Consider the following 24,066-nt stretch of genomic DNA (forward strand, 5'->3'; position numbering starts at 1 on the left):
CTCATGGTCACTGTGCTTAGCCATTTTAAAAGGCAAGTTATTATTACAAAATGGAGACTTACAAAATGGAGGATTTTAGGTATTATTTCCCCAATACTTTTATCACTAGAAAGCACTGTAGTACTTACAGATTTAATGGCTTAAGAAATCCACATATGACCTGCACTGAAGAAAAATGAATATTCACAAAGTACTTACTTAACTGCATTGCTGAGATTATCCGATCATTTGAGGGAGACTTGTGTCTTCCCCTATGAAGATAAAGTAAGTGTGTAGAAAACAGAAAATATTAAAAGTTATTGGGAGAAATTAATGGGACTGCAAGTTGTCATTTCTAGATCTGGATGACCTTCACCTTGCAGCATTGAGAAAGATGGCAACAGAGATAATGGATGCATTGATGATCATCATAAAAATTGGAAGGTTGTAAATGTATCCCCTTTAAGAAATGAGGGAGAGAAAATGGGAACTACAGATTGTCAATGTAGAGAAAGTAATAGAATATTTTACTAAGGATCTGATTACCAAATACTTCAAATACTTCTGATTGGATAGGGTCAACATGGATTTTCAAAGGGGAAATCATGCTTGACAAACCTAATAGTTTGAGGATATTACTAGCAGAGCCAACAAAGGAGAAACCAGTGGATGGGGAGGATTTAGAATTTTCAGAAACTAACATTAATAGTGCTGTAATTTTGTTCACTAACTGCCACACAGAAATGAACAAAATTACACTATTATTCTAACATGCATTGGGAAATTGGTTAACAGACAGAACGGAGAGAGTAGAAATGATTGGGTCACTTTCAGGCTGATAGGCTGTGACCAAAGTACCATAAAATCAATACTTGGATCCCAGCTGCTTATAATCTATTATCATTATTATTATTATTAGACCTCTGAATTGATCGCTCAAAGTTTAAATCTAATGTTAATCTTGCTATTTGTGCACCTTCTTTGCAATCTTAGCTCTATATTCCTCACTGATCACACAAAACTGTTCATTGTTTCTTGATACATATGACAATAAAGAAAAAAATCAATAATTTGGATGTTTTGACCAGTTGTAATATTTCCAAGTCTGCAGATGATACAAAAGATTGTGGAAATCATAGTTTTGTGGAATTTAGCCAGACTGAGTATATGGGAAAGAGCATGGCAAGTGGAATATAAATGTGGACAAATGTGAGGAAGCGTTCATAGGCTATAGAACATTGAAGTAGAAGAAATCAGCCATGATTTAGAATGGCTCTAGAGGCTGAATGATCCACTCCTGTTCTTGTATGTAAATGATGAGCTTTTCTAGTTTCTAGTGACAGAATGTAAAAGGTAGGCATTTTCCCCCAGTAGCCTTATTTTACTCAATGCAGCTGCTCAAATACAATCGATACCTCACAAAACTATGTACTCATACTGCTGCATTCCATGTAGAAAATATTTTGTCTGATAGAGGTACACAGTCAGAGTGAAGAAATCAATGGCTGAATATTATCAGCACAGACCCAGAGTGAGAGGTCAAGTAGTCGGTAAGGAACCCGTTTATTCCATCAGAACACTTGACTCTAGCTTTTCAATTTTCTTGGCAGTGGCATCCCATCCGAGAATCTGAAATTACCAATCAGACGTGTTTAGTACCTATTCACAATATCAACATAACCTCTGAGTGACAACATGGAATTTAAGGAATTGCCCTAAAGAAAAAAGTAGAAAACAATTGAAGGTAAACTTTCTCTGATAATTGGTATTCAAATTGAATACTGTTGTCATGATTAAAGGTACTGAAGTGTTTTAAACATTTCAGGTCTGAGGGCACTAAGATTCAGGACATCTTTGGATTAAGGGGAGAAATTATAATGGAGACATTTTATTTACAGATAAGAAACTTTTATACAAAAGTGAAAAATTATATATAACATCACAGCAAATCAACATTTAATTACCAATATGTACAATGTTAGGAAGCTGTCAAATAATTCACTAGCATTTCTTGATAAAAACAATATTTTGTTTACTGTACCAAATGTCTAAGTTTTAATTTATATCTAATCACTCAATATTCAGCAAGATTGTCTGGAGAAAGTTCTAAATATATGCAGAAGGGTACGACAATCATACAAAAGCCAATTATGGGCATGGAGCAAGAGCTGCCATTAAGAGTTCCATTTTATACACAAAATTGCGCCCTTCCATTTTATTCCACAATACTTCCTTATATGGCCCTCGAAGATGATTCCATTTATTGTCTTGTAGCACATCACTCTTGGGAAGGTCTTTGCATTGACTTCTTGGAAACTGGACCACCACCTTACAGCCACTTTCAGGTCCATTTCGTACTGTAATGAAAAGAAAGGCAAGGATTATTTGTAAAATTCCCCATGATTGTAAATACAACAGAATTAGGGCTATTTTAAAAATACTGCTTATTCACCAACAGCTGAACTATCTTCCAACAGATAAAAAACCTTTAGCTGGTATGTTATGCAAAATGCAATTACCAATAATTTGTCATTTAGGATTACAGAACTTGGTCAAAGTAGAACTGGAGTATCAGCAATTTTTTTTAAAAATCAAAAGCTATTAATTTTGCACTCACATGAAGATAACGATTTTCAGTAAAAATTATTTATTTGAAGTAATTTAAAACATGTAATAAGAAACATGAATTTGTATCATTGAAGCAAGTGTGTCTAATCTATTATTACTCGTTCAACAACCAGTTTCTGACCATCAGCCATGACAATGCTCATCATCTTCTAACTGCCATTATGTATAGTCAAAAGTGTGGTGCTGGAAAGACTCAGCAGGTCAGCCCGCATCCGAGAAGCAGGAGAATCCACCACATTGGATCTCCTCTACATCAGGGAGACAGGATACCAGCTTGTGGATCGTTTCAGAGAACATCTCTGGGACACGTGCACTAACCAACCCCACAGCCCCATGGCTGAACACTTCAACTCCCCCTTTCACTCTGCCAAGGACATGCAGGTACTGGGCCTCCTCCATTGCCAAACCCTTACCACCTGACACGTGGAGAAAAAAAAAACCTCATTTTCTGCCTTGGGATCCTGCAACCACTCGGGATTCATGTGGTTATCACCAGTTTCCTCATTTCCCCTCCACCCACATTATCCCAGTCCCAAGCCTGTAACTGCCCTCTTCACCTGTCCATCGCCTTTCCCATCTATCCCCTCCACCTGCCTCTCCAACCTATCACATTCTCAGCTACCTTCCCCCCTACCCGCCTCCCATTTATCTCTCAGCCCTCCAGCCCACAAGCCTCATTCCTGATGATGAAGGGCTTATGCCCAACAAGTCTATTCTCCTGCTCCTCGGACGTTGCCTGACCCTCTGTCTTTCCAGCATCACACTCTCAACTCTGATCTCCAGCATCTGCAGTCCTCATTTTCTCCCTACCACTGTGTATATGAAAGCAAAATTAAGACAAGAATACATTGAGCTTTACACAAAATATACAAGCGGCAAAGGTATTGAGACTGGCACTGAGAAGTTAATTCACCATTCACTGTGTAGGAAATTATTAGGAAAAGCTTACCTGATATTGAATACTCGCCATTGGGTGAAGCCACAGTTACTGCTGAAGCATTTCCAATACTCTCCACTCGACCCAGGCCCACATGGTTGCTGAAGCTCAATAGATGCCAACCCATTACTTTGGCCAACTGCTGAACTGCATGTACCTGATGCTGCGACATCTGTTAGACACCAAAAGCTGAGAATCATACTTTAAAGCAATTGATTACCCAGACATTGTACTTGTATTGACAAATACAATATGTGAAACAAAACATACAAGTACTGTGCTCTATGAAACCCCTATTTATAAAGGCAGCAAGTCAGTGCTTTAAAATTTAGAAACTGCAATAAATGACAAAGTAAAGTTGACATTAGAGGAGTGAACTCAAGGCATTTCACCAAAGATGAGAGAATTTGATACTGTTGGTACATCATACACTTAGTTCTCAAAATGATGGAAGAGGGATTTACCATATAAATTTTCAATTTTGGGTGAAGTACTTTAAGTGTTGTGGAATTAAGGACTATGCAGATAAGCAACTACATGGCATAGAAAATATTTTCCCATCTTCGACAAAAATCTGAAAGGCATCTTGATCAGCATAGAACACACTGCCAAACAAAATAGCATTAAATATCTTTAACATTGCACAATTAGATTAGATTACATTACAGTGTGGAAACAGGCCCTTCGGCCCAACAAGTCCACGCCGACCCGCCGAAGCGAACCCACCCATACCCCTACCCCTACATTTACCCCTTACCTAACACTACGGGCAATTTCGCATGGCCAATTCACCTGGCCCTGCACATCTTTGGACTGTGGGAGGAAACCGGAGCACCCGGAGGAAACCCACGCAGACACGGGGAGAACGTGCAAACTCCACACAGTCAGTCGCCTGAGGCGGGAATTGAACCCGGGTCTCCGGCGCTGCGAGGCAACAGTGCTAACCACTGTGCCACCGTGCCGCCCACAAATGTTTTAAAACAACCATTTAAAGGAGTAATTTATTCCATTTACCAGGACTTGTTTATTTATGACTCTGCTAATATTTAACTGATTCCCATCATATTGTTTCCTTTATCTAGATACCTGAGATAGCAGGAAGTCTTGCAATTCTTGTTCCTGGTGGGAAAGTGTAATTACTCGCCCATCTCTGTGCACCACCTTAATCTGTTCAACACCAATGTTCAACTGTAGCTGAATTGATCTGAAGGGATGAAGGAGCAAAAAAGAAAAACAGCAAAATGAAAGTGCTATACTTAATGGAGGCTATAGAGTTTCATTAAGTAACCTAATCAAAATATTTCTTGCCAAAAGCTACATATTAAAACCAAAGAACAGTGAAAGGGAATTAACAATGAATTGGTTTCCATCAAATAGCACATACATCAATCCTGGTGTATAGACCCTTATACAGAAAGTGTGAAAAGGAAACTTTACAAAAACAAAAGTTGGGAACAGTGGTTTGAAAAATGCAGAGTAACTTTTAATATTCCATCTACTTCATCAGTACTCACTTGCAAATCTGCTCATAGCCTTGAGAGGTTATTAAGACTTTGACACTAGATTCATATACATCATTAATGTTTGACCAATGAGCTTGTATCTGTGGGTCCTCAATACGACTGGCTAAGCTGTCAATTGTCCAGGCAGTTCTAAAATTAAAAGCATACACATTTTCTTTGTTAGATCGCTACATCAATCTAACAACGAATATCAGCCATGATCAAATGGCAGAGAAGACTCAACAGGTCATATGGCCTAATCCTGCTCTTATACAGAACACAGAATGTTACAACGCAGTACAAGTCCTTCGACCCTCAATGAAATAGTAGGGGACTTTAATTATCCAAACATTGACTTGAACTGCCATTGTTTTAAAGATGTGGATGGTGAAGAATTTGTTAAACGTGTTAAAGAATTTTTTAAATCAATACGTAAATGTTCCTATGAAAGAAGGGAAATAAGGCAGTGCTCGTGACTAAAGTGTTACTGGGGGAACACTGAGATGAATGATCATGATACTATTACTTTTAAAACAGTTATGGAAAAGGATAGGTCTTTCTTAAAAGTTAAAGTCTTAAATGGAGTAAGACAAATTTTAAGGGTATGAAACCAAGAACTTTCAAAAGTTGACTGAAGTAAAGGGTTTGCAGGTAAAGGGATGACTGACAAATGGGAGGCTTTTAAAGATGTGATAAAGATAGTTAAGAGGTATTATGCTCCTGTTAGAGGTAAAGGTAAGGCTGGTAATATTAGACAACATTGGAGGATTAAAGATATTGAGGTTCTAGTCAAGAATAAAAAAAGTCATTAGATAAACAACTGGGATCAAATGAATTCCTTGAAGAGTTTAAAAAGAGTGAAGCATTCTTGAGGAGGAAATAAGGAAGGCAGAGAGGGAATGATATAGTCTTGGCAAATAAGGTTAAAAGATACTCGAGAAAAAATTCTAAAATTGCATTAAGAGCAAGAGAGCAACCAGGGAGAGAGTTGATCATTGAGGCTGTCTTTGTTTGGCACCTCAGAAAATGGGAGAGATAGTAGATGAATATTCTGCATAAGCTTTTGCTGTTGAGGAAGAAATGGAGGCGAGAGAATTCAAAGAAATAAATATTAATGTTTTGAGAACAACTCACATTATAGAAGAGGAAGTGCTGGAGGTCCTAGAAAACATGAAGGTAGATAAATCTCCAGGACATGAAGAAATGTATTTCAGGAAGTTAGGGAGGAAATTATGGAGACCCTAGCAGAAATATCTGTATCATCTATAAATATGGGTGCTAGTGGGTGGCTAATGTTGTGCTTTATTTTAAAGAAAGGCTCTAGATAAGATCCTAGAAACTGCAGACCTGTGAATCTGACATTCATGGTGAGTAAGTTGTTGGAGGTGATTCTGAAAGGATTTACATGCATTTGGAGAGGCAAGGATTGATTAGGGACAGTGAGCATTTTTTGAGCAAGGAAAATGGTATCTCTTCAGCTTGATTGAGTTTTTCAATGAATAAACCAAAAATACTGATGAGAGCAGAGCAAAAACTCTCTTTACTTAGAATTCAGTAAAGCTTTGACAAGATTCCAGATGGTAGAGTAATAAGTAAAGTTAGATCACATGGGATTGGGATTCAGGGTGATACAAAATTGGCTTTATGGTAGGAGACAAAGGGTGGTGGTGGAGGGTTGTTTTTTGGACTGGATGCTGGTGACCAGCGGAGTGCAACAGGGTTCGGTACTAGGCCCACTTTTATTAGTAATTTATATAAATTATTTGGATAAGAATATATGGTTAGCAAATTTATGGATGACACCAAAATTGGTGGTATAGTGGACAGTGAAGAAGGTTATCTAAGATTACAAAGAGATATTGATCAATTGACTCAATGGGCTGAAGTGTGGCGAATAAAATTTAATTTGGATAAATGTGAGGTATTGCACTTTGGTTTTACAAACAAGTACAGGACTTATTCTATTAACGGTAGAGCTTGGGGTTCAGGTACAGGTACATAATTCTTTGAAATTTGCATCACAGGTAGACAGGACTGTTAAGAACATGTTTAACTGGCTTGCCTTCATTGCTCAGTCGTTTGAGTATTGGAGTTGGGATATCATATTGTGGTTGTACAGGATGATGATGAGGTCTCTTTTGAAGTACCGTGTGCAGTACTGGTCACTCTGTTGTAGGAAGGATAGTATTAAACTGGAGGGGGTTCAGAAAAAAAAATACCAGGATGTTTCCAAGAATGGACAGTTTGAGATATAAAAGGCTGGAACCTTTTTCACTGGAACGTAGGTACTTAGGAGGAATCCTTATTGAGACTTAGAAAACCATGAGTGGCACAGATAAGGTGAATGACAAGGGTCTTTTTCCTAGGGTGGTTGAGTTCAAATTTAGGGGGCATATTTTTAAATGCAAGAGGAGAAAAAGTTTTAAAAAGACATGAGGGGCAACTTTTTTTTTTAAAAAACAAGCTCATGTGTAGAATGAACTGCCAGACAAAGTGGTGGACGCAGGTATAGTTACAACATGTAAAAGACATTTGGATAAGTTCATGAAGAGGAAAGGTTTGAAAGATATAGGCCAAGCGCAAGGACTAGATTAGTTTGGGAACGTGGTTGGCCCGAAGGTTTCCATACTGTTTGACTCCACAATTGTACGTAATTGCAAAATTTCCCGTTCCTGACATTTACTGATAATATTGGTTTCCTACCTGCGCAATTCACTCCAGCATTGCTTACCTACGTCTCAAAAAGATATGCTTAGCCTGTTTGATTATCTTCTCCAGTAACCCTTCATTCTGCTGCAAAGCACTGATCTCTCCTTTGTCGTATGCCTGAGGTCCTGCTAATCTCATTCTTTTCAGCCCAAAAGGTGCAGTTGCTGGGTGAGGCATCACTGAAGAATTCAAAGTTTGTTTATGGAACTGAAAGATAAGCAATAAAAAAATTCAGTGGTACATGCTGGCGTTGCACATGCATTTCAAGAGCAATGAGACTCAGATCAAATATTGTTTGACAAAAAAAACTGAAAAGGGCTAAGGAGAGGAATAGGAGGGGTGAAGAGTGCAGAGGGACGAAGTAGTAAGGAGACAAAACTCAGATCAATGTTGGATATACGTAGGTAGGGAGAAGAAGTACATCCAATTGTGGATAGTGCCTTGGATGGGAAGTAGAATTGACAGTTATTACAACAGGGATACTTACGTAGCTTTCAATAACCTACAGGATGCAACTACAGTTAGGGGGAGACTGAAAGATTAAATTTCACTCATCTTAAATTAAAAAGTTGAGGATCAAAATCATGTGGGTTGAAAGCTGGGGAAGGAATAAGCATAAGATCCTTAACTCTGATCAAAAATGCATTTTGGGGCCTGAAATTGAATTACCAATAATACAGCAGATTCTGATCTCTACGTTCACTTGATTGCAAAAATACCATTTGGACAGCACCATTTCAACCTAATATACAAACACTGCTTGAAGGGAAAACATGGCTGCAATCTTCTGAATCCAGCATAGTAGCATCCTGGATTCACAGCCTACAAGCTGATGGATCAAACCTATTCCTACTCTTGGCATTCACACCTCTCAGAAAGGCATTTCTGGTACTCAATACTCCAGCAGAACCATATACTTTGTGGGAACAAACCTCCTTCAACCAGAAAGTTCTTAACCCTGTCCACCTTTAAGATCTTATTCAAATCACTTCACAAAGCACTGTATAATCCCAGATATGACCAATACTTCAGTTCAAATATTAATTTTTGCCTGATTCTACTTTTGCTAAGCACCCTGAGATGCATATCTACTTTAAAGGTGAATGCACTGCAGCTGTTGGTCACATTATTGGTGTGTTGTAAAAGCAACAGTTAAAGGTTTTCAAAGTTCAATACCTCTCTAATTAATTGGTGAAGATTGTGTTCCAGCACATACAGATGGTCGTCAGACCTATGCTTCTCAGAAGGCATTTTCTGTGCTTTTTTATCATTCACAAAGTGGCACAAAGAAATGGATAACTGCAAACCTGAAACATGTCAAGACATGAATTGATGATAATGTATACAGTACCAAAATGAGGCTTTTACTGTAAAATCTGTTACACTTATTACCATCTTTTAGTAGTTAGAGTACAAACTAAATAACATTCCTCAAAAGCACTTCAGACCAGAGAAAGACTATTATTGCTTTGATCATATTCTACTAAACGATCATGTTATGAAGAAAATTAATAACAAATATTTAGTAATGCAAGGACTGCAGAAGAGTACAGTTTCTACAATTTGTCCAACAGCCATGCAGAAGAGATATCTTGTTCAATTTATAGACCATAAGACTACAAGATACAGGAACAGTCCTTTTGGCCCATTGGGACTTCTCCGTCATTCAATGAGATCTAAGCAGGAAAGCCTGGCAAATTTAAGAGAACCTTCAGAACACTGCTGCACTACAAATTGTGGATATTCAGATCATTCTGAGAATATCTTGCTTTATACATCCATGAAAAAATAGATATCTGAAGAAATTTAAAAGGAATACAAGTTTCAACAAATTGATCTTTTTTTATTTTGAGCATTAAATAATGATTTATGAAAACAGAAAGAATTCTGCATAATTCCTTAAACAATCTTCAAAAACCAAGATGGTTTATACAGCACCAATCATTTTAATGTCAGAAGAAAATAATTTAAAGAAGGAGAGCTCTGTGTACAATGTTTTGCATATGTTCTCTTTATTCTACTATATATAAAGTTCAACAACTGCTGTCAGCTTTTGCAATCTGGCTTGTTTTCACTTAAAGCTTTCTATGTGACAACACATTAGAAACTTAAGTCTGAAAAAGAAAATCAATTGTGTGAATGGACAGGCTGACCAACTCAAGTTAACAATGCAGAAATTATTGCAATTCCACCATGTGGGTGGCACGGTGGCACAGTGGTTAGCACTGCTGCCTCACAGCACCTGAGACCCGGGTTCAATTCCCACCTCAGGCGACTGACTGTGTGGAGTTTGCACATTCTCCCCGTGTCTGCGTGGGTTTCCTCCGGGTGCTCCGGTTTCCTCCCACAATCCAAAGATGTGCAAGTCAGGTGAATTGACCATGTTAAATTGCCCGTAGAGTTAGGTAATGGGTAAATATAGGGGTATGGGTGGGTTGCGCTTCGGCGGGTCGGTGTGGACTTGTTGGGCCGAAGGGCCTGTTTCCACACTGTAATGTAATCTAATCTAAAAAACGAAGTACAATTAATTAATAAATTATTTGTCACTCATTTGGAAAAAAACATTAGCAGAAAATGAAAACATTCAATCAGACTGAGCAATACTGAAGTATAAAAATATCTGAAGACAAATTAACTAACAATAAATGTTATAATGGTCCAAGGTCTTGCACTTTTGTTGCAAATAAAACCATAAAAATAATACCCAGGTTCAATTCCCACCATGGGCAACTGTCTGTATGGAGTTTGCACATTCTCCCAGTGTCGACGTGGGTTTCCTCCGGGTGCTCCGGTTTCCTCCCACAGTCCAAAGATGTGCAGGTTAGGTGAACTGGCCATGCTAAAATTGCCCATAATGTTAGGTGCATTAGTCAGGGGTGAATGTAGGGGAATGGGTCTGGGGGGGGTAGCTCCTCGGAGAGTCGGTGTGGACTTGTTGGGCCGAAGGGCGTGTTTCCACACTGTAGGTAATCTAATCTAATCTAATACATAGTACGTGGCACTGAAAACAAGAACAACAAAACAAAAGCAACATTCTTTACCTGAAATCAGTTCTGAGGAAGGGTCACTAGACTCGAAGCGTTAACTGATTTCTCTCCAAAGATGCTGACAGAACTGCTGAGCTTTAAGCAATTTCGATTTTTATTCCTTACCTGGAAATGGTTGAGAGATGATCTGATTTTTCACCACAATGTGAGGTATCTGTGATTTAATCTGTACTGCTTCACGTGACAACTGTGCAAAGATTTCTTTACACAAAAGAACATTCTGTGCAGCTTCTAGCTTTGTCTGCCAGTGTGCTGTACCTGAAAATGACCCATAGTTTAAGAACAGCTTGTCAAAATGTTTATTTTAAGATTAATCACTGTCAAAATGTTGACATAACGTCATAATTATACAAGTTCAACTTGGTCCTTCACTGTATTATAGATGCGAAAAATAGTTTTCCTTCCTTCACTTTGATCGGAGTAACCGGAATGCAAAGTACTGGGCTAATGGTAAGATTCTTGGTAGTGTAGACGAGCAGAGAGAGCTCGGTGTCCAGGTACACAGATCCTTGAAAGTTGCCACCCAGGTTGACAGGGTTGTTAAGAAGACATAGTGTTTTAGCTTTTATTAACAGAGGGATCAAGTTCCGGAAGCATGGAGGTTATGCTGCAGCTGTACAAAACATCGAAGGCCGAAGGTCCTGTATTGCGCTGTAATGTTCTAATCTTTAATAACAACTGAATAATCATGGCTAATTTAAAGAAGGAGGGAGAGAATATTATTATTACTTGCTGCAATGGACTTTTCAGTGAAAATCTACCAGAAACATTTGAAAAGGAGGACTATTCCTGAAGCACGCATAAAACATGTTCTGTCCCCATTCACAGGCAAGTGCACGTCCATGTAAGCTTCTAACAATGACTCTAATCTTGTACTGCCAGATAATTACTGCACGTAGCCCCTTCTACATTGAACAGAATTTCAGACAATATGTTTGGCATCACAGACATCTGCCAATATCTGACCACGTTCCATCAAATAACTGACTGTAGCATATCATAAGAGGTATGGCTAGTAAGTTTGCAGATGACACCAAAATTGGAGGTGTAGTGGACAGTGAAGGTTACCTCAGATTACAACGGGATCTTGATCAGATGGGCCAATGGATTAAGTGGTAGGTGGAGTTTGATTTAGATAAATGCGAAGTGCTGCATTTTGTGAAAGCAAATCTTAGTCACATTTATACACTTAATAGTAAGGTCCTAGGGAGTGTTGCTGAACAGAGACCTTGGAGTGCAGGTTCATAGTTCCTTGAAAGTAGAGCTGCAGGTAGATAGGATAGTGAAGGAGGCGTTTGGTATGCTTTCCTTTATTGGTCAGAGTATTGAGTACAGCAGTTGGGAGTCATGTTGCGGCTGTACAGGACATTGGTTAGGCCCCTGTTGGAATATTGCGTGCAATTCTGGTCTCCTTCTGATCGGAAAGATGTTGTGAAACTTGAAAGGGTTCAGAAAAGATTTACAAGGATGTTGCCAGGGTTGGTGGATTTGAGCTATAGGGAGAAGTTAAATAGGCTGGGGCTATTTTTCTTGCAGTGGAGGCTGAGGGATGACCTTATAGAGGTTTATAAAATCATGGGGGGGGGGGGGCATGGATAGGATAAATAGACAAAATCTTTTCCCTGGGGTTGGGGGAGTCTAGAACTAGAGGGCATAGGTTTAGGGTGAGAGGGGAAGATATAAAAGAGACCGGAGAGGAAACATTTTCACACAGAGGATGGTACGTGTATGGAAAGAGCTGCCAGAGGAAGTGGTAGAAGTTAGTACAATTCCAACATTTAAAAGGCATCTGAATGGGTATATGAATAAGGACGGTTTGGAGGGATATAAGCCAAGTGCTGGCAGGTGGGACTAGATTGGTTTGGGATATCTGGTTGGCATGGACAAGTTGAACCGAAGGGTCTGTTTCCGTTCTGTACATCTCTATGATTCTGTGATTCTATGACTCTATCATGCTTTTGCAAATAGATGAAACCAAGCATACTAGGAAAAATAATAACTAACAAAAGGCTGGTTGGTGAGCACAGCACTCCATAATTAAAGGGTACTAAATTGTCAAGTATCAAGCCAACAGAGAATCAAATAGAGGTGTACCATCTGTTGCAAGGGTGCCTGCAACTACCACACAGGGCCAACACACTGGTTACCTGTGGCCGGAGATTTGATTCTCCCTCCTTGTAGGCATGTTGGCCTATATATAATGACATGTGCCCTCCTCCGCACCATGAGTTTAATATCACCTATATTTCATAGTAATCAAATAGATAGCGGGATTACTCTGTCAACACCTGCAGAAACACCTGCTTTTCCTTTCCTTTTCTTTTAGCCTCTACTTCTTAAAGAAGCTAGCTGGCAAAATGCTGTAGATTTACAAATTACAAATTCAGTTTTTTTTAAAGGGATCAGCTATTGCAAGTTAAATAGTCCAAGCTTTCCATTAGAATTAATCTGCAACACTGCATAAATGTCAGACAAGTGGTAGTGGATATTGAACAATAGCCCAGAATTGTCTTTAGTTTTGATTAAGGAATGGGGAATGAAGAAACAGGATTAGAAACTCAAAAGTCTCAGTAATATCTCTCAAATAGCTTTTGTTTGTGAAAAACTGAAACTTGGGAGCTACTGAAATATGATTAATCAAATTAATTGTACTCAATTTTGGTATTAAGCTTGGACATATGGTAACTACTTTAAAGATTACCAATTAACACTTAAGTTAATATAGTTAGTTATTTCTTGGAATTACTTTAAAAGTGCATTCAAAAACAGACTAATTAGAACTTGTCATTAAGGTCCTAGCTTACATTATAAGCATAGGTACAGGAAAAGCTTGTTCTGAAGCTAAAACAAAAAACGTGAGGCATAAGAACTTTGCTGGACATCTACTTCAACACGGAAGTCATTGTGGGTTTGGAAGGTGCTGTCTAAGGATCTGTGGTGAAGTTCTGCAGTGCAAATTGAAGATACACTACATACTGCTGCTACTGAGCGTCAGTGGTGGAGGCAGTGGATGCCTGTGGATGTGGTGCCAATCAAACAGACTTGTGTCCTGGATGGCATCAAGCTCGAGTTGTTGGAGCCACACTCATCCAGACAAGTGGGGAGTATTCCAACACACTCCTGATCTGTGCCTTGTAGATAGTGGACAGGCTTTGGGGAAACACTATGCTAGTCACTCGCTGCAGTATTCCCACCCTCTGACCTGCTCTTGTAGCCACTCTGTTTACATGACAGGCAGGGGGCGGGGATGTCAAATTGAGTTGGTCAATAGTAACTCCCAGGATGCTGATAGTGGGGGATTCAGCTGCAGCGACACCAGTGAATAGATCGTCACTTATTGAATACGGTCATTGCCTGTCATTTGTGTGGCATGATCGTTACTTACAACTTGTCAACCCAAGCTTGGATACTGTCCAGAACTTGTTACATTTGAACATGGATTGTTTCGGTATCATAAGTCATGAATGGTGCAGAACATTGCACAGTGAACATTCCCACTTCTGATTTATGATGGAGGGAAGGTCGTTGATGAAGCAGCTGAAGATGACTGGGACATTACCCTGCAGAGATGTCCCGAAGCTAAGATGACTGACCTCCAACAACTATAGCTTTTTTCCTTTGTGCCATATATGACTCCAATCAGAGGAGAGTTTGCCCTCTGACACCTACTGATTCCAGTTGTACTAGAATCTCCTTGATGCCACACTCAGTCAAATGCAGCCTGATGTCAAGATCTGTCACTCAACTCACCTCTGGAATTGAGCTCTTTTGTCCACATTTGAACAAAGGCTGTAAACGAGGTCAGGAGATCAGGTCACAGTGGAAGACATGAGTAATATCCCAACAATTAAAGGGAGTCAGGGGAGCTGAGTTGAGTATGGTTGCCATTACAAAAGAGAAAGTGCTAGAAAAGCTAAAAGGTCTTAAAATTGATAAATCTCCTGGCCCTGATGGGTTACATCCTAGAGTTCTGAGGGAGGTGGCTGAGGAAATAGCGGTTGAGATTTTTCAAAAGTCACTGGAATCCAGGAAAGTCCCAGATGATTGGAAGGTCGCTGTTGTAACCCCCTTTTCAAGAAAGGATCAAGGCAAAAGATGGAAAATTACAGGCCAATTTGCCTAACCTTGGTTGTTGGTAAAATTCTAGAATCCATCATTAAGGATGAGGTTTCTAAATTCTTGGAAGAGCAGGGTCGGATTAGAACAAGTCAACATGGATTTAGTAAGGGGAGGTCGTGCCTGACAAACCTGTTGGAGTTCTTTGAAGAGGCGACAAGTAGGTTAGACCGGGGAAACCCAGTGGATGCGGGCTACCTAGACTTCCAAAAGGCCTTTGATAAGGTGCCACATGGGAGGCTGCTGAGCAAGGTGAGGGCCCATGGTGTTCGAGGTGAGCTGTCTGACAGGAGGCTGAGAGTTGGAATAAAAGGTTCTTTTTCGGAATGGCAGCCGGTGACAAGCGGTGTCCCGCAGGGTTCAGTGTTGGGGCCGCTGCTGTTCACATTATATATTAATGATCTGGATGAAGGGACTGGGGGCATTCTAGCGAAGTTTGCCGACGATACAAAGTTAGGTGGACAGGCAGGTAGTACTGAGGAAGTGGGGAGGCTGCAGAAGGATCTAGACAGTTTGGAGGAGTGGTCCAGGAAATGGTTGATGGAATTCAATGTGAGCAAATGCGAGGTCTTGCACTTTGGGAAAAAGAATAGAAGCATGGATTACTTTCTAAACGGTGAGAAAATTCGTAAAGCCAAAGTACAGAGGGATCTGGGAGTGCTAGTTGAGGATTCTCTAAAAGATAAACATGCAGGTTGAGTCCGTGATTAAGAAAGCGAATGCAATGTTGTCAATTATCTCAAGGGGGTTGGAATATAAAAGCACTGTTGCGCTACTGAGACTTTATAAAGCTCTGGTTAGGCCCCATTTGGAGTACTGTGTCCAGTTTTGGTCCCCACACCTCAGGAAGGACATACTGGCACTGGAGCGTGTCCACCGGATGATCCCTGGAATGGTAGGTCTAACATACGAGAAACGGCTGAGGATCCTGGGATTGTATTCATCGGAGTTTAGAAGATTAAGGGGAGATCTAATAGAAACTTACAAGATACTACATGGCTTGGAAAGGGTGGATGCTAGGAAATTGTTTCCGTTAGGCGAGGAGACTAGGACCCGTGGACACAGCCTTAGAATTAGAGGGGGTAAATTCAGAACAGAAATGCGGAGACATTTCTTCAGCCAGAGAGTGGTGGGCCTGTGGAATTCATTGCCACAGAGTACAGTGGAGGCTGGGACGCTAAATGTCTTCAAGGCAGAAATTGATAAATTCTTGATGTCACAAGGAATTAAGGGCTACGGGGAGAATGCGGATAAGTGGAGTTGAAATGCCCATCAGCCATGATTGAATGGCGGAGTGGACTCGATGGGCCGAATGGCCTTACTTCCGCTCCCATGTCTTATGGTCTTATGATCCTTGCAGAACCCAGACTAGGGATTAGTGAACAGATGCTGCTTAACAGCACTACTGAGGACATATACCAACACGTTATTGATGACAGAGTAAATTGATGGGCAGTTATTCGCTGGTTTGGACTTATCCTGCTTTGTACATACAGGACAACAGAGGCAATTTTCTACAATGTTGGGTAGATTGTATTGTACTGGAACAGCTTAGCTCGGGGAGTAGCAAATTCTGGAGCTCAAGTCTTCAGTACCATTGCCAGAATGTTGGAGGGCCCATAGCCTTTGCAGTATCCAGTGCCTCCAACTGTTTCTTCATATCATGTTGGAGTGAATTAAATTGGATTAAGACTGGTATCTGTAACTTTGGGAACCACTTGAGGTTGCCAATATGGATGATCCACTTCGCAATTCAGGCTGAAGTCTACTGCAAATGCTTTAGCCTTGACTTTTGCACTGAAGTGTTGGGCTCTTCCATCATCAAAGATAGGGATATTTGTGAAGCCTCCTCCATCTGTGAGTTGGTTAATTGTCCATACCACTCATCTGGCTGGACTGCAGAGCTTAGATCTGATCCAATGGTTCTTGAAACGCAGAGCTCTATCATTCTGGGTGGCACGGTGGCACAGTGGTTAGCACTGCTGCCTCACAGCGCCTGAGACCCGGGTTCAATTCCCGACTCAGGCGACTGACTGTGTAGAGTTTGCACATTCTCCCCGTGTCTGCGTGGGTTTCCTCTGGGTGCTCCGGTTTCCTCCCACAGTCCAAAGATGTGCACGTCAGGTGAATTGGCCATGCTAAATTGCCCGTAGTGTTAAGTAAAGGGGCAAATGTACGGGAATGGGTGGGTTACGCTTCGGCGGATCAGTGTGGACTTGTTGGGCCGAAGGGCCTGTTTCCACACTAAGTAATCTAAATCTAAAAAAAACTTGCTGCTTATGCTGTTTGGCATAAATGCAGTCCCAGGAGAAAGTGAGGACTGCAGATGCTGGAGATCAGAGCTGAAAAATGTGTTGCTGGAAAAGCGCAGCAGGTCAGGCAGCATCCAAGGAGCAGGAGAATCGACGTTTCGGGCATGATTCTCCTGCTGCTTGGATGCTGCCTGACCTGCTGCGATTTTCCAGCAATACATTTTTCAGCATAAATGTAGTCCTGTTTGGTAGCTTCACCAGGTTGACAGCTCATTTTTAACTGTGCCTGGTACTACTCCTGGCATGGCCTCCTGAAATCTCCATTAATAAATTTCTATTAACATTCTGGAGCTCTACTAATCACAGATCATAGACACTGTGCAGCATAATTTTCTAATATTCATTATAAACAGCATGAAATCAACCAGTAAACAACACATATGAAGAAGGAACAACTTTAAATGAAGAAAATCAAGACACAAATACCAGTCGAACAGACCACCAGCACTTCACCAGGTGCACAGACAATGTCACCTAATGAGGCGACGAAATGTCTGCAGAAAAAAAACCTGTTCAACGAACAAAACCAATTCTAATCATTTTAAATATTAAACAATTTTTGATTCTGAACTTCCATGTACCTGAATTGGGTTTTTGTATAGGTCGCCTAAAGAGGTTGACTGTGCCAAGATCTCCAATGTCATGAGCCTGCTTCTGAATAGAAACCTGTAAAAAAAAGTTTAAAAATAGAAACCTTTAATAAAACTCATGTATCGTAAACTATAAGAAATGTTATACAAATTACTATAAACAGGCTATGAAAAATGCTATTAGCATAATTGCAACATTTAATGCAATGTTCATACCTGAAAATTTGAAAATGTATTACAGAAAGTATTTAAGAGAATGCAATCCTGAAGATTTTCTTAATTCAGTGAATATCAACCATTATTAATGGACATTCACGGTACAAGTTAGCCAAGGGAGTCAAACAACATCATCTAAACAGGGACTATAATTTACAATAAGCATTTCATCTTTACCCTAAGAACATATCTATGGTATTTCACAAGACCACAAATGATAATAAATTGACACTGTAACGAGTACTATTAAATTTGCTGGGATAGACGAAATGAGTTGTGGAGCTCAAATCTCTGATGATTACAGGTTAGGTCAATGATAGAGAATAGGTACTACAAGAAAAAGGTTAGAGCTGTTGCATAACTCTAGGCAGGCTGGAGGAGATTATTGATGGCGAGAGGAAATAGATTTTGATTTGATGTGAAAGGATTTGAAAAAGAGGTGAGAATTTTAAAACAATGCTCTGCTGCATCAGGAACCAATACTGGATATCAAAAACAGAGCTGAGAGAATAAGTTAACATATGGCTAGCAGAAATTTTGATGAGCTCAAGTTGGTGTAGAATAAGAGTTGCTTTCCAGGAGAGAAATGGAGTAACCTAGGTTGGAGGTCACAAAAGCAGAATTAGGTCTTTCATAAGGAAATAAGCTAAAAAGTAGGATGAGGTGAGCAATGTTAGGGAAGTAAAGTAATGATGAGAAGGGCCAGAAGCTCAGTTCAGTATAGAAACACAGGACATAAAAACATAGGATTAAGAGTACAAGTAGGCCATTTGACAGCACAATTTTTGTCTGAACCTACCCAGTGCAAATTAAGTATATCAGCCAGCTGGATTATGGAAACAAAAGACTCTGTCGTAGACTTCAATGTGAGCTAGGGTTGTCAAAGAGGTACGCCCCATAGGCCATGCAGGAAGTCTCTAGCAACGAAACAACCCTCAACAAAATGGAACACGGCCCCAATATACCACCTGTGCCCAAATGGCGAGAAGATCAGACCAGAAGTAGTCCATTCAGTTTGCATCTGCTCTGCCATTCCATGAAATCACGGCTGGTTGGTATTCCTCAATCGCATGTTCCTGCCATTTCCCTATAACCATCAATTCCCTACAGGTTAAAAATCTGTCCACTTCAGCCTTGAAAATAACTTAATGACCCAGCCTCATCAGCTGTGGTAAAGAATTCTACAGCATCACAACCTTAAGAAATTACATTTCACCCCTGTCTTAAATGTATTACACTGTACTCCAAGATTATGCCTTTATCCTGTCAAATCCTAGAAGAGTCTTGTATGTTGCAAAAAGGTTGTCTCCCATTTTAAAATGAGTACATGCCCAATTTACTTAACCTCTCCTGAATACAGTTCCCTCCATACATGGTACCAGCCTAAATGGCTAGTCTTCTGAATGTTTAATACGAGATAACTGTAGTTCAACCAGAACTAGACTTTGCATTAACAGTTTGTATTTACCTTAATATATGCCGATCCCTCCAGATCACTAGGGATCAATATATCAAGAGGACAATAATCATCTGGAATTTTCTTATCTGGATCCAGATCGGTATTCTTTATTACTTCAAATGTGCCATGGTGAGGAAAGAGGGACCCTTTTCAAAAAAAGAACTCAGACTTTTGAAAAATTCTTCATTATCATTCATAGGTGTACTAATTCAACATATTTTGAAAATTAAGAAATTTTTTATATGGTTTACAGGAACATATACTTGCTTTATATCTGAAATAATTTACGATTTATCTTTAAGATACACTCTGCAAAGTTTTTTTGCATTATATATTTAATATTACCTGGTTGGAGGGGGAATTAATTTACAATTTTTGCATATTTGTTAGAATACAAAATATATTCACAATGGAAAACGGTTGCCACACATGCACAGATACAGTCACAGGAAGCTTCTGCCTAATTCTGTGCAGTGATATTACAATCAGCAAATGCCATGCTGACAAGTTGTCTGGAAAGGGAAGGTGAAGGCTGGGGTAAACATCTGAACTGGGAGCAGTGAGTAGGTGGTCAGTATGTGTGGTGGGTGGGTATGTGTGCAGAACCCTCAGCCTGGGCTCTCCTTTTTGCCTGGGATTAGCAAAGGCTGGAGCAAGATTGAGAAGCTGCACAGGAAGTGGAAGAGACATGTTAAGAGGTGAAAGGAGAGCACAGATCAAAGAAGTGATCAATTTCAAAATATAAAGAAACTTTGTATTTTCTCATACAGGGGCTGGATTTAATGTTTTGCAATGTTATCTTTACAACTGTTTCCCGTCACCTAAGAATGACTTTAGTTTTGTTATTGCCCTTTGGCCACTTAATCTCATAACATGCTATCGGGTAGCTTTTCAGAAATTTCACACTGCAAATTAGGAGATCGCTCTACAGGTGATCATGCACCTCTGTATGAAATTAACTTCATTGACTTAATGAGCAAGTACTTTCTGACATATAGTTGGAACATGTGAATGTACAGTCGGGGACAATTAGCAGAGCTCGCTGGATGGTTGTTTTGTGATGCTAACAGCATGGGTTCAATTCCTGCATTAGTTGAATATTACCATGAATCTCACACCTTCTCAAGCTCACGCCCTCACCTGAGGGAAGATGACACTCTAGATTTACTTGTTCTCAGAATTATCACATATTTCACAGGTGAGAATTTGAAGTATTTTCTGTACAGAATAGATAAAAATAAGTACCTAAAAATTACTCATTCACTGATATTCTACCTACCTGCACTTCTATAACTCAAGTCCCCAAGGATCTTGTCGCCCACTTTCCTTAGTTTCCAGTGCTGTCGTACTCTGAGCAGCTCTGAATTGAAGTCTCTTTGACGTTTTTGCTCTTGATTTTCAGCTACAGATTTATTTAATCTTTCTGCTCCTTTCAATAGGATTTGAGCAGCTCCTGCTAGGGATTTCTTTTTCCCACACAGTTGCAAACCCTGAAAAAAAACCCAGCAAAATAGGATATAGGCAAGGATGAGGCACTTAGGCATTAAGTAGAAATAACTCATACTAGAACTTCCCATTAAGAGACAAACACGCCTTATGACCAGACTTTGTGACATTTTACATGTACAACTGTAAGCAAACGGATTGAGAAGTACTGGGAACCTGGAGTGACTTTAGAGTGAAGGAATACAAAAAAAAATTGAAAAAAAGGGCTAAAATCATTCAGTAAGTTTGGCAACATCTGTGGAGAGAGAAATAATTAATGTTTTGAAACCATGACAACTGGAATGGAGTTTAAAAGTAGGGAGATTGTGTTGAACAAGGCACTAGTCAGCTGGAATATGATAAACAGTTTTAGGATGTTTATCTCTAACAAACATTATACTAGCATGTGAGACAGTCCAGAGAAGATTCACTCAGATGATATAAGACAGTCACTACATATCTTGTAAGTAGTTATTAAGTAGACGGGGCTGTACTCTTTGGAATATAGAAGAATTAGAGGTGACCTTATTAAAACATACAAGATTCTTAATTAGCTTAACAGGGCAGATGCAAAAAGGTTTCTTTCCTTTGTGGGACAGCCAAGGATCACAATACATAATCACTGAATAAGTGGTTGCAAATTTAAGGTGGAAAAAAGGACTTTCTTCCTTCAGAGAGTAATGACTCTGTGGAATTCTTTACTGCAGAGGGCTGTTGAGGCTGGGTAAAGGCCAAGATGGCTTTTTTAATCAGTAAAGGAATCAAGGGTCAAGGGAAAAGGCAGGAAAGTGGAGTTGAGGATGATCAGATCAGCCATAATCTCACTGAATGGTTAAGCAGACTCAATGGGTTGAATCTGTGCCTAAGTCTTATGGTAGAATAACTTTTTTCAGAACTGAAAACCAGTAAAGAATTGAGACACAGACAATACAGAAGAAAGAAATAATAAGCTTTTCAATGAGCCTACCTGTTTTGAAGGGGGTGGGTCCTGAGAGACAGGGTCCAAGGCCATGTACTTCTTTTCCTTGAGGACATTAAGTACATCATAAAGTACACACATTTCTGTCAGGGTGCTTCTTAGGTTATTCCTAACAGTATCCCAAGGCCACAAGGAAGGTTGAAACTTCAGTATTGCTAGATGCCACAAGAATACAAATATTAATGGAAAAAAAACTTGGAGTTATATCATACATTTCACAATCTTAGGATGTCCCAAATGTAGTGTTTACAAAGGAAGCACTTACTAAGTAAATGGCTAAATTGCTGTCATATAGGGAAAACTGCAGGCAATTTTTTATACACATGATTCTACAAAAACTATAACATTAAACTGCTTTTGATCAGGGATTGAATATTGGTCTGGAAACAATAAATTCCTCTGCTCTTTTCAAATATTATCGTTATTTTATATCTACCTGATAGGGTTGAACTTGGATGTTATTTGTTTCATGTCACATCCAAATACGGTACCTGTGAGGGTACAGCAGTCCGGTTATACTGAACTGAACAGAAAGTCACAAAAATATGTCACGTCTCAGAGACAGTGAGTGAGCGAGCGAGCGAAAATTAACACCAAATGTCACCAAAGAATCGAAGTGCGCGGAGGAAACTGAACGGAGAGCCTGCGTTCTCGCAGTCCGTACTCACCCTCCTCGTCGTCGCTATCCTGCTGCCGCTGAGCCCACTCCTCCCCGGCCCCGGCATCCTGCTCCTCTCCCTCCGAGTCGCTTCGGTTAAAGTCGATTTTTTGCGCCAATTTGGCCAGATTCTCGGACATGGAGAGCGGCTGAACGTAGGCCTCGGTCCCGTCTAGAGCAACCTCCTGAACTTGATTTTCACAGGCCGCCTCGATGCTGATGGTGACAGGTGGCCCAGCCGCCATGTCCGCGGTGCGGTGTGGTGAGGCGCGACACACAAACTAAAAGCAAGCTCGAGCACAGCCTCGGCCTCAGGCGCTGGGCCCAGTCACCTCAGGCACTGCGCATGTGCAGTGCCCTCTCCCGCCCCAGGACCTCCTTCTCTCTAACGTACTGGAGCTTTATTGTCTTAGGCGATAACTACCAGTTGCTGTATGAGATTCACTCTCATCTTGACTTTGGTGAAATTGTTTTGGAAGTGTTGTGGTTAGGTCAATGTATAAAGAAGAATAACACAAAGGCTTTTGTATTTACGTGTGTGAGTGGTGGGCCGCAGAACTGGGCATAAAACTATTTTCTGGCCTTCGAGTCATTCACGTGTGAGTGTGATCGGATACTTTCGGCAGTCTTTGTTTAATCAAAGCCTCGATTTTCTTAACTAGAAATCCCGATAGCTAGATCTTCAATGAGTATTTGCTAAATGTACTGATGTTCTTTCGTGTAGCAAGGCAGGGCCAAGTTAATAAGATAAAAACAATGACTGCAGATGCTGGAAACCAGATTCTGGATCAATGGTGCTGGAAGAGCTCAGCAGTTCAGGCAGCATCCGAGGAGCTTCATTGATCCAGAATCCAGGGCCAAGTTAATAACGTATGGAAAGAGTTTCTACGTTTGTAAGGACATTGTCCTAAAAACTGGACCTAAATGAAAAAGAGCTTTCATAGATACCTACAGTGTGGAAACAGATGGTAAGTCCACACCGACCCACTCCCCTACCCTATGATACTTAACTAGTGCACCTGACCTACATATCCCTGAACACCTTGGGCGATTTAGCATAGCCAGTTCACCTGACCTGCACATCTTTGGATTGTGGGAGGAAACCTACACATTCGCGGAGAAATGTGCAAACTCCACACAGACAGTCGCCCGAGGTTGGAATCGAACCCGGGTTCCTGTGAGGCAGCAATGCCACACAGACAGCCACCGTGCTGCCCTCAAGTAGGTTCATATTTGAACATGTCCTTTTTAACTGTAGAATATTCATTTGTTTTACCTTTTTGTTTGGAATGGAGAATGGTTTCAAAACAATCCAACTTGAACTTCATGAATCTTATTTTTTTTCTGTTAAACGTATCTTTGTTTCTTAAAATTCTGGGGAGACAAGGAAGAGGTGTTGGTGGGGTGGGGAGAAGGTTCATGTTCAAAAGATGAACTCGAAAACATGTA

The 24,066-nt window shown here is 40.2% G+C and overlaps 1 protein-coding gene across 2 annotated transcripts; it reads right to left on the reverse strand.

Moving 5' to 3' along the window:
- Positions 1-1,865: 1,865 nt before the first annotated feature.
- Positions 1,866-22,941, reverse strand: med17 (mediator complex subunit 17). 2 transcript variants are annotated; one of them, XM_043691516.2, is made up of 13 exons: positions 22,628-22,737; positions 22,396-22,450; positions 21,948-22,114; positions 20,775-20,985; positions 19,505-19,641; positions 17,812-17,896; positions 10,908-11,060; positions 8,932-9,062; positions 7,778-7,962; positions 5,059-5,196; positions 4,631-4,748; positions 3,557-3,716; positions 1,866-2,336 (listed from the first exon to the last, which is right to left on the reverse strand). In XM_043691516.2, exons 3-13 carry the CDS (start codon positions 22,038-22,040, stop codon positions 2,128-2,130), a joined length of 1,620 nt encoding a protein of 539 aa, XP_043547451.2. In that variant the 5' UTR covers positions 22,041-22,114; positions 22,396-22,450; positions 22,628-22,737; the 3' UTR covers positions 1,866-2,127. The 2 variants fall into 2 exon arrangements, with proteins under 2 accessions (XP_043547451.2, XP_043547449.2); XM_043691514.2 differs by lacking the exon at positions 22,396-22,450 and having other exon boundaries at positions 22,628-22,941.
- Between the last annotated feature and the right edge of the window lie 1,125 nt (positions 22,942-24,066).

The sequence above is a fragment of the Chiloscyllium plagiosum genome, unplaced genomic scaffold, assembly GCF_037043375.1.
Source record: "Chiloscyllium plagiosum isolate Xiang-an unplaced genomic scaffold, Cpla_swu_hap1 HiC_scaffold_6, whole genome shotgun sequence".
Taxonomy (NCBI): domain Eukaryota; kingdom Metazoa; phylum Chordata; class Chondrichthyes; order Orectolobiformes; family Hemiscylliidae; genus Chiloscyllium; species Chiloscyllium plagiosum.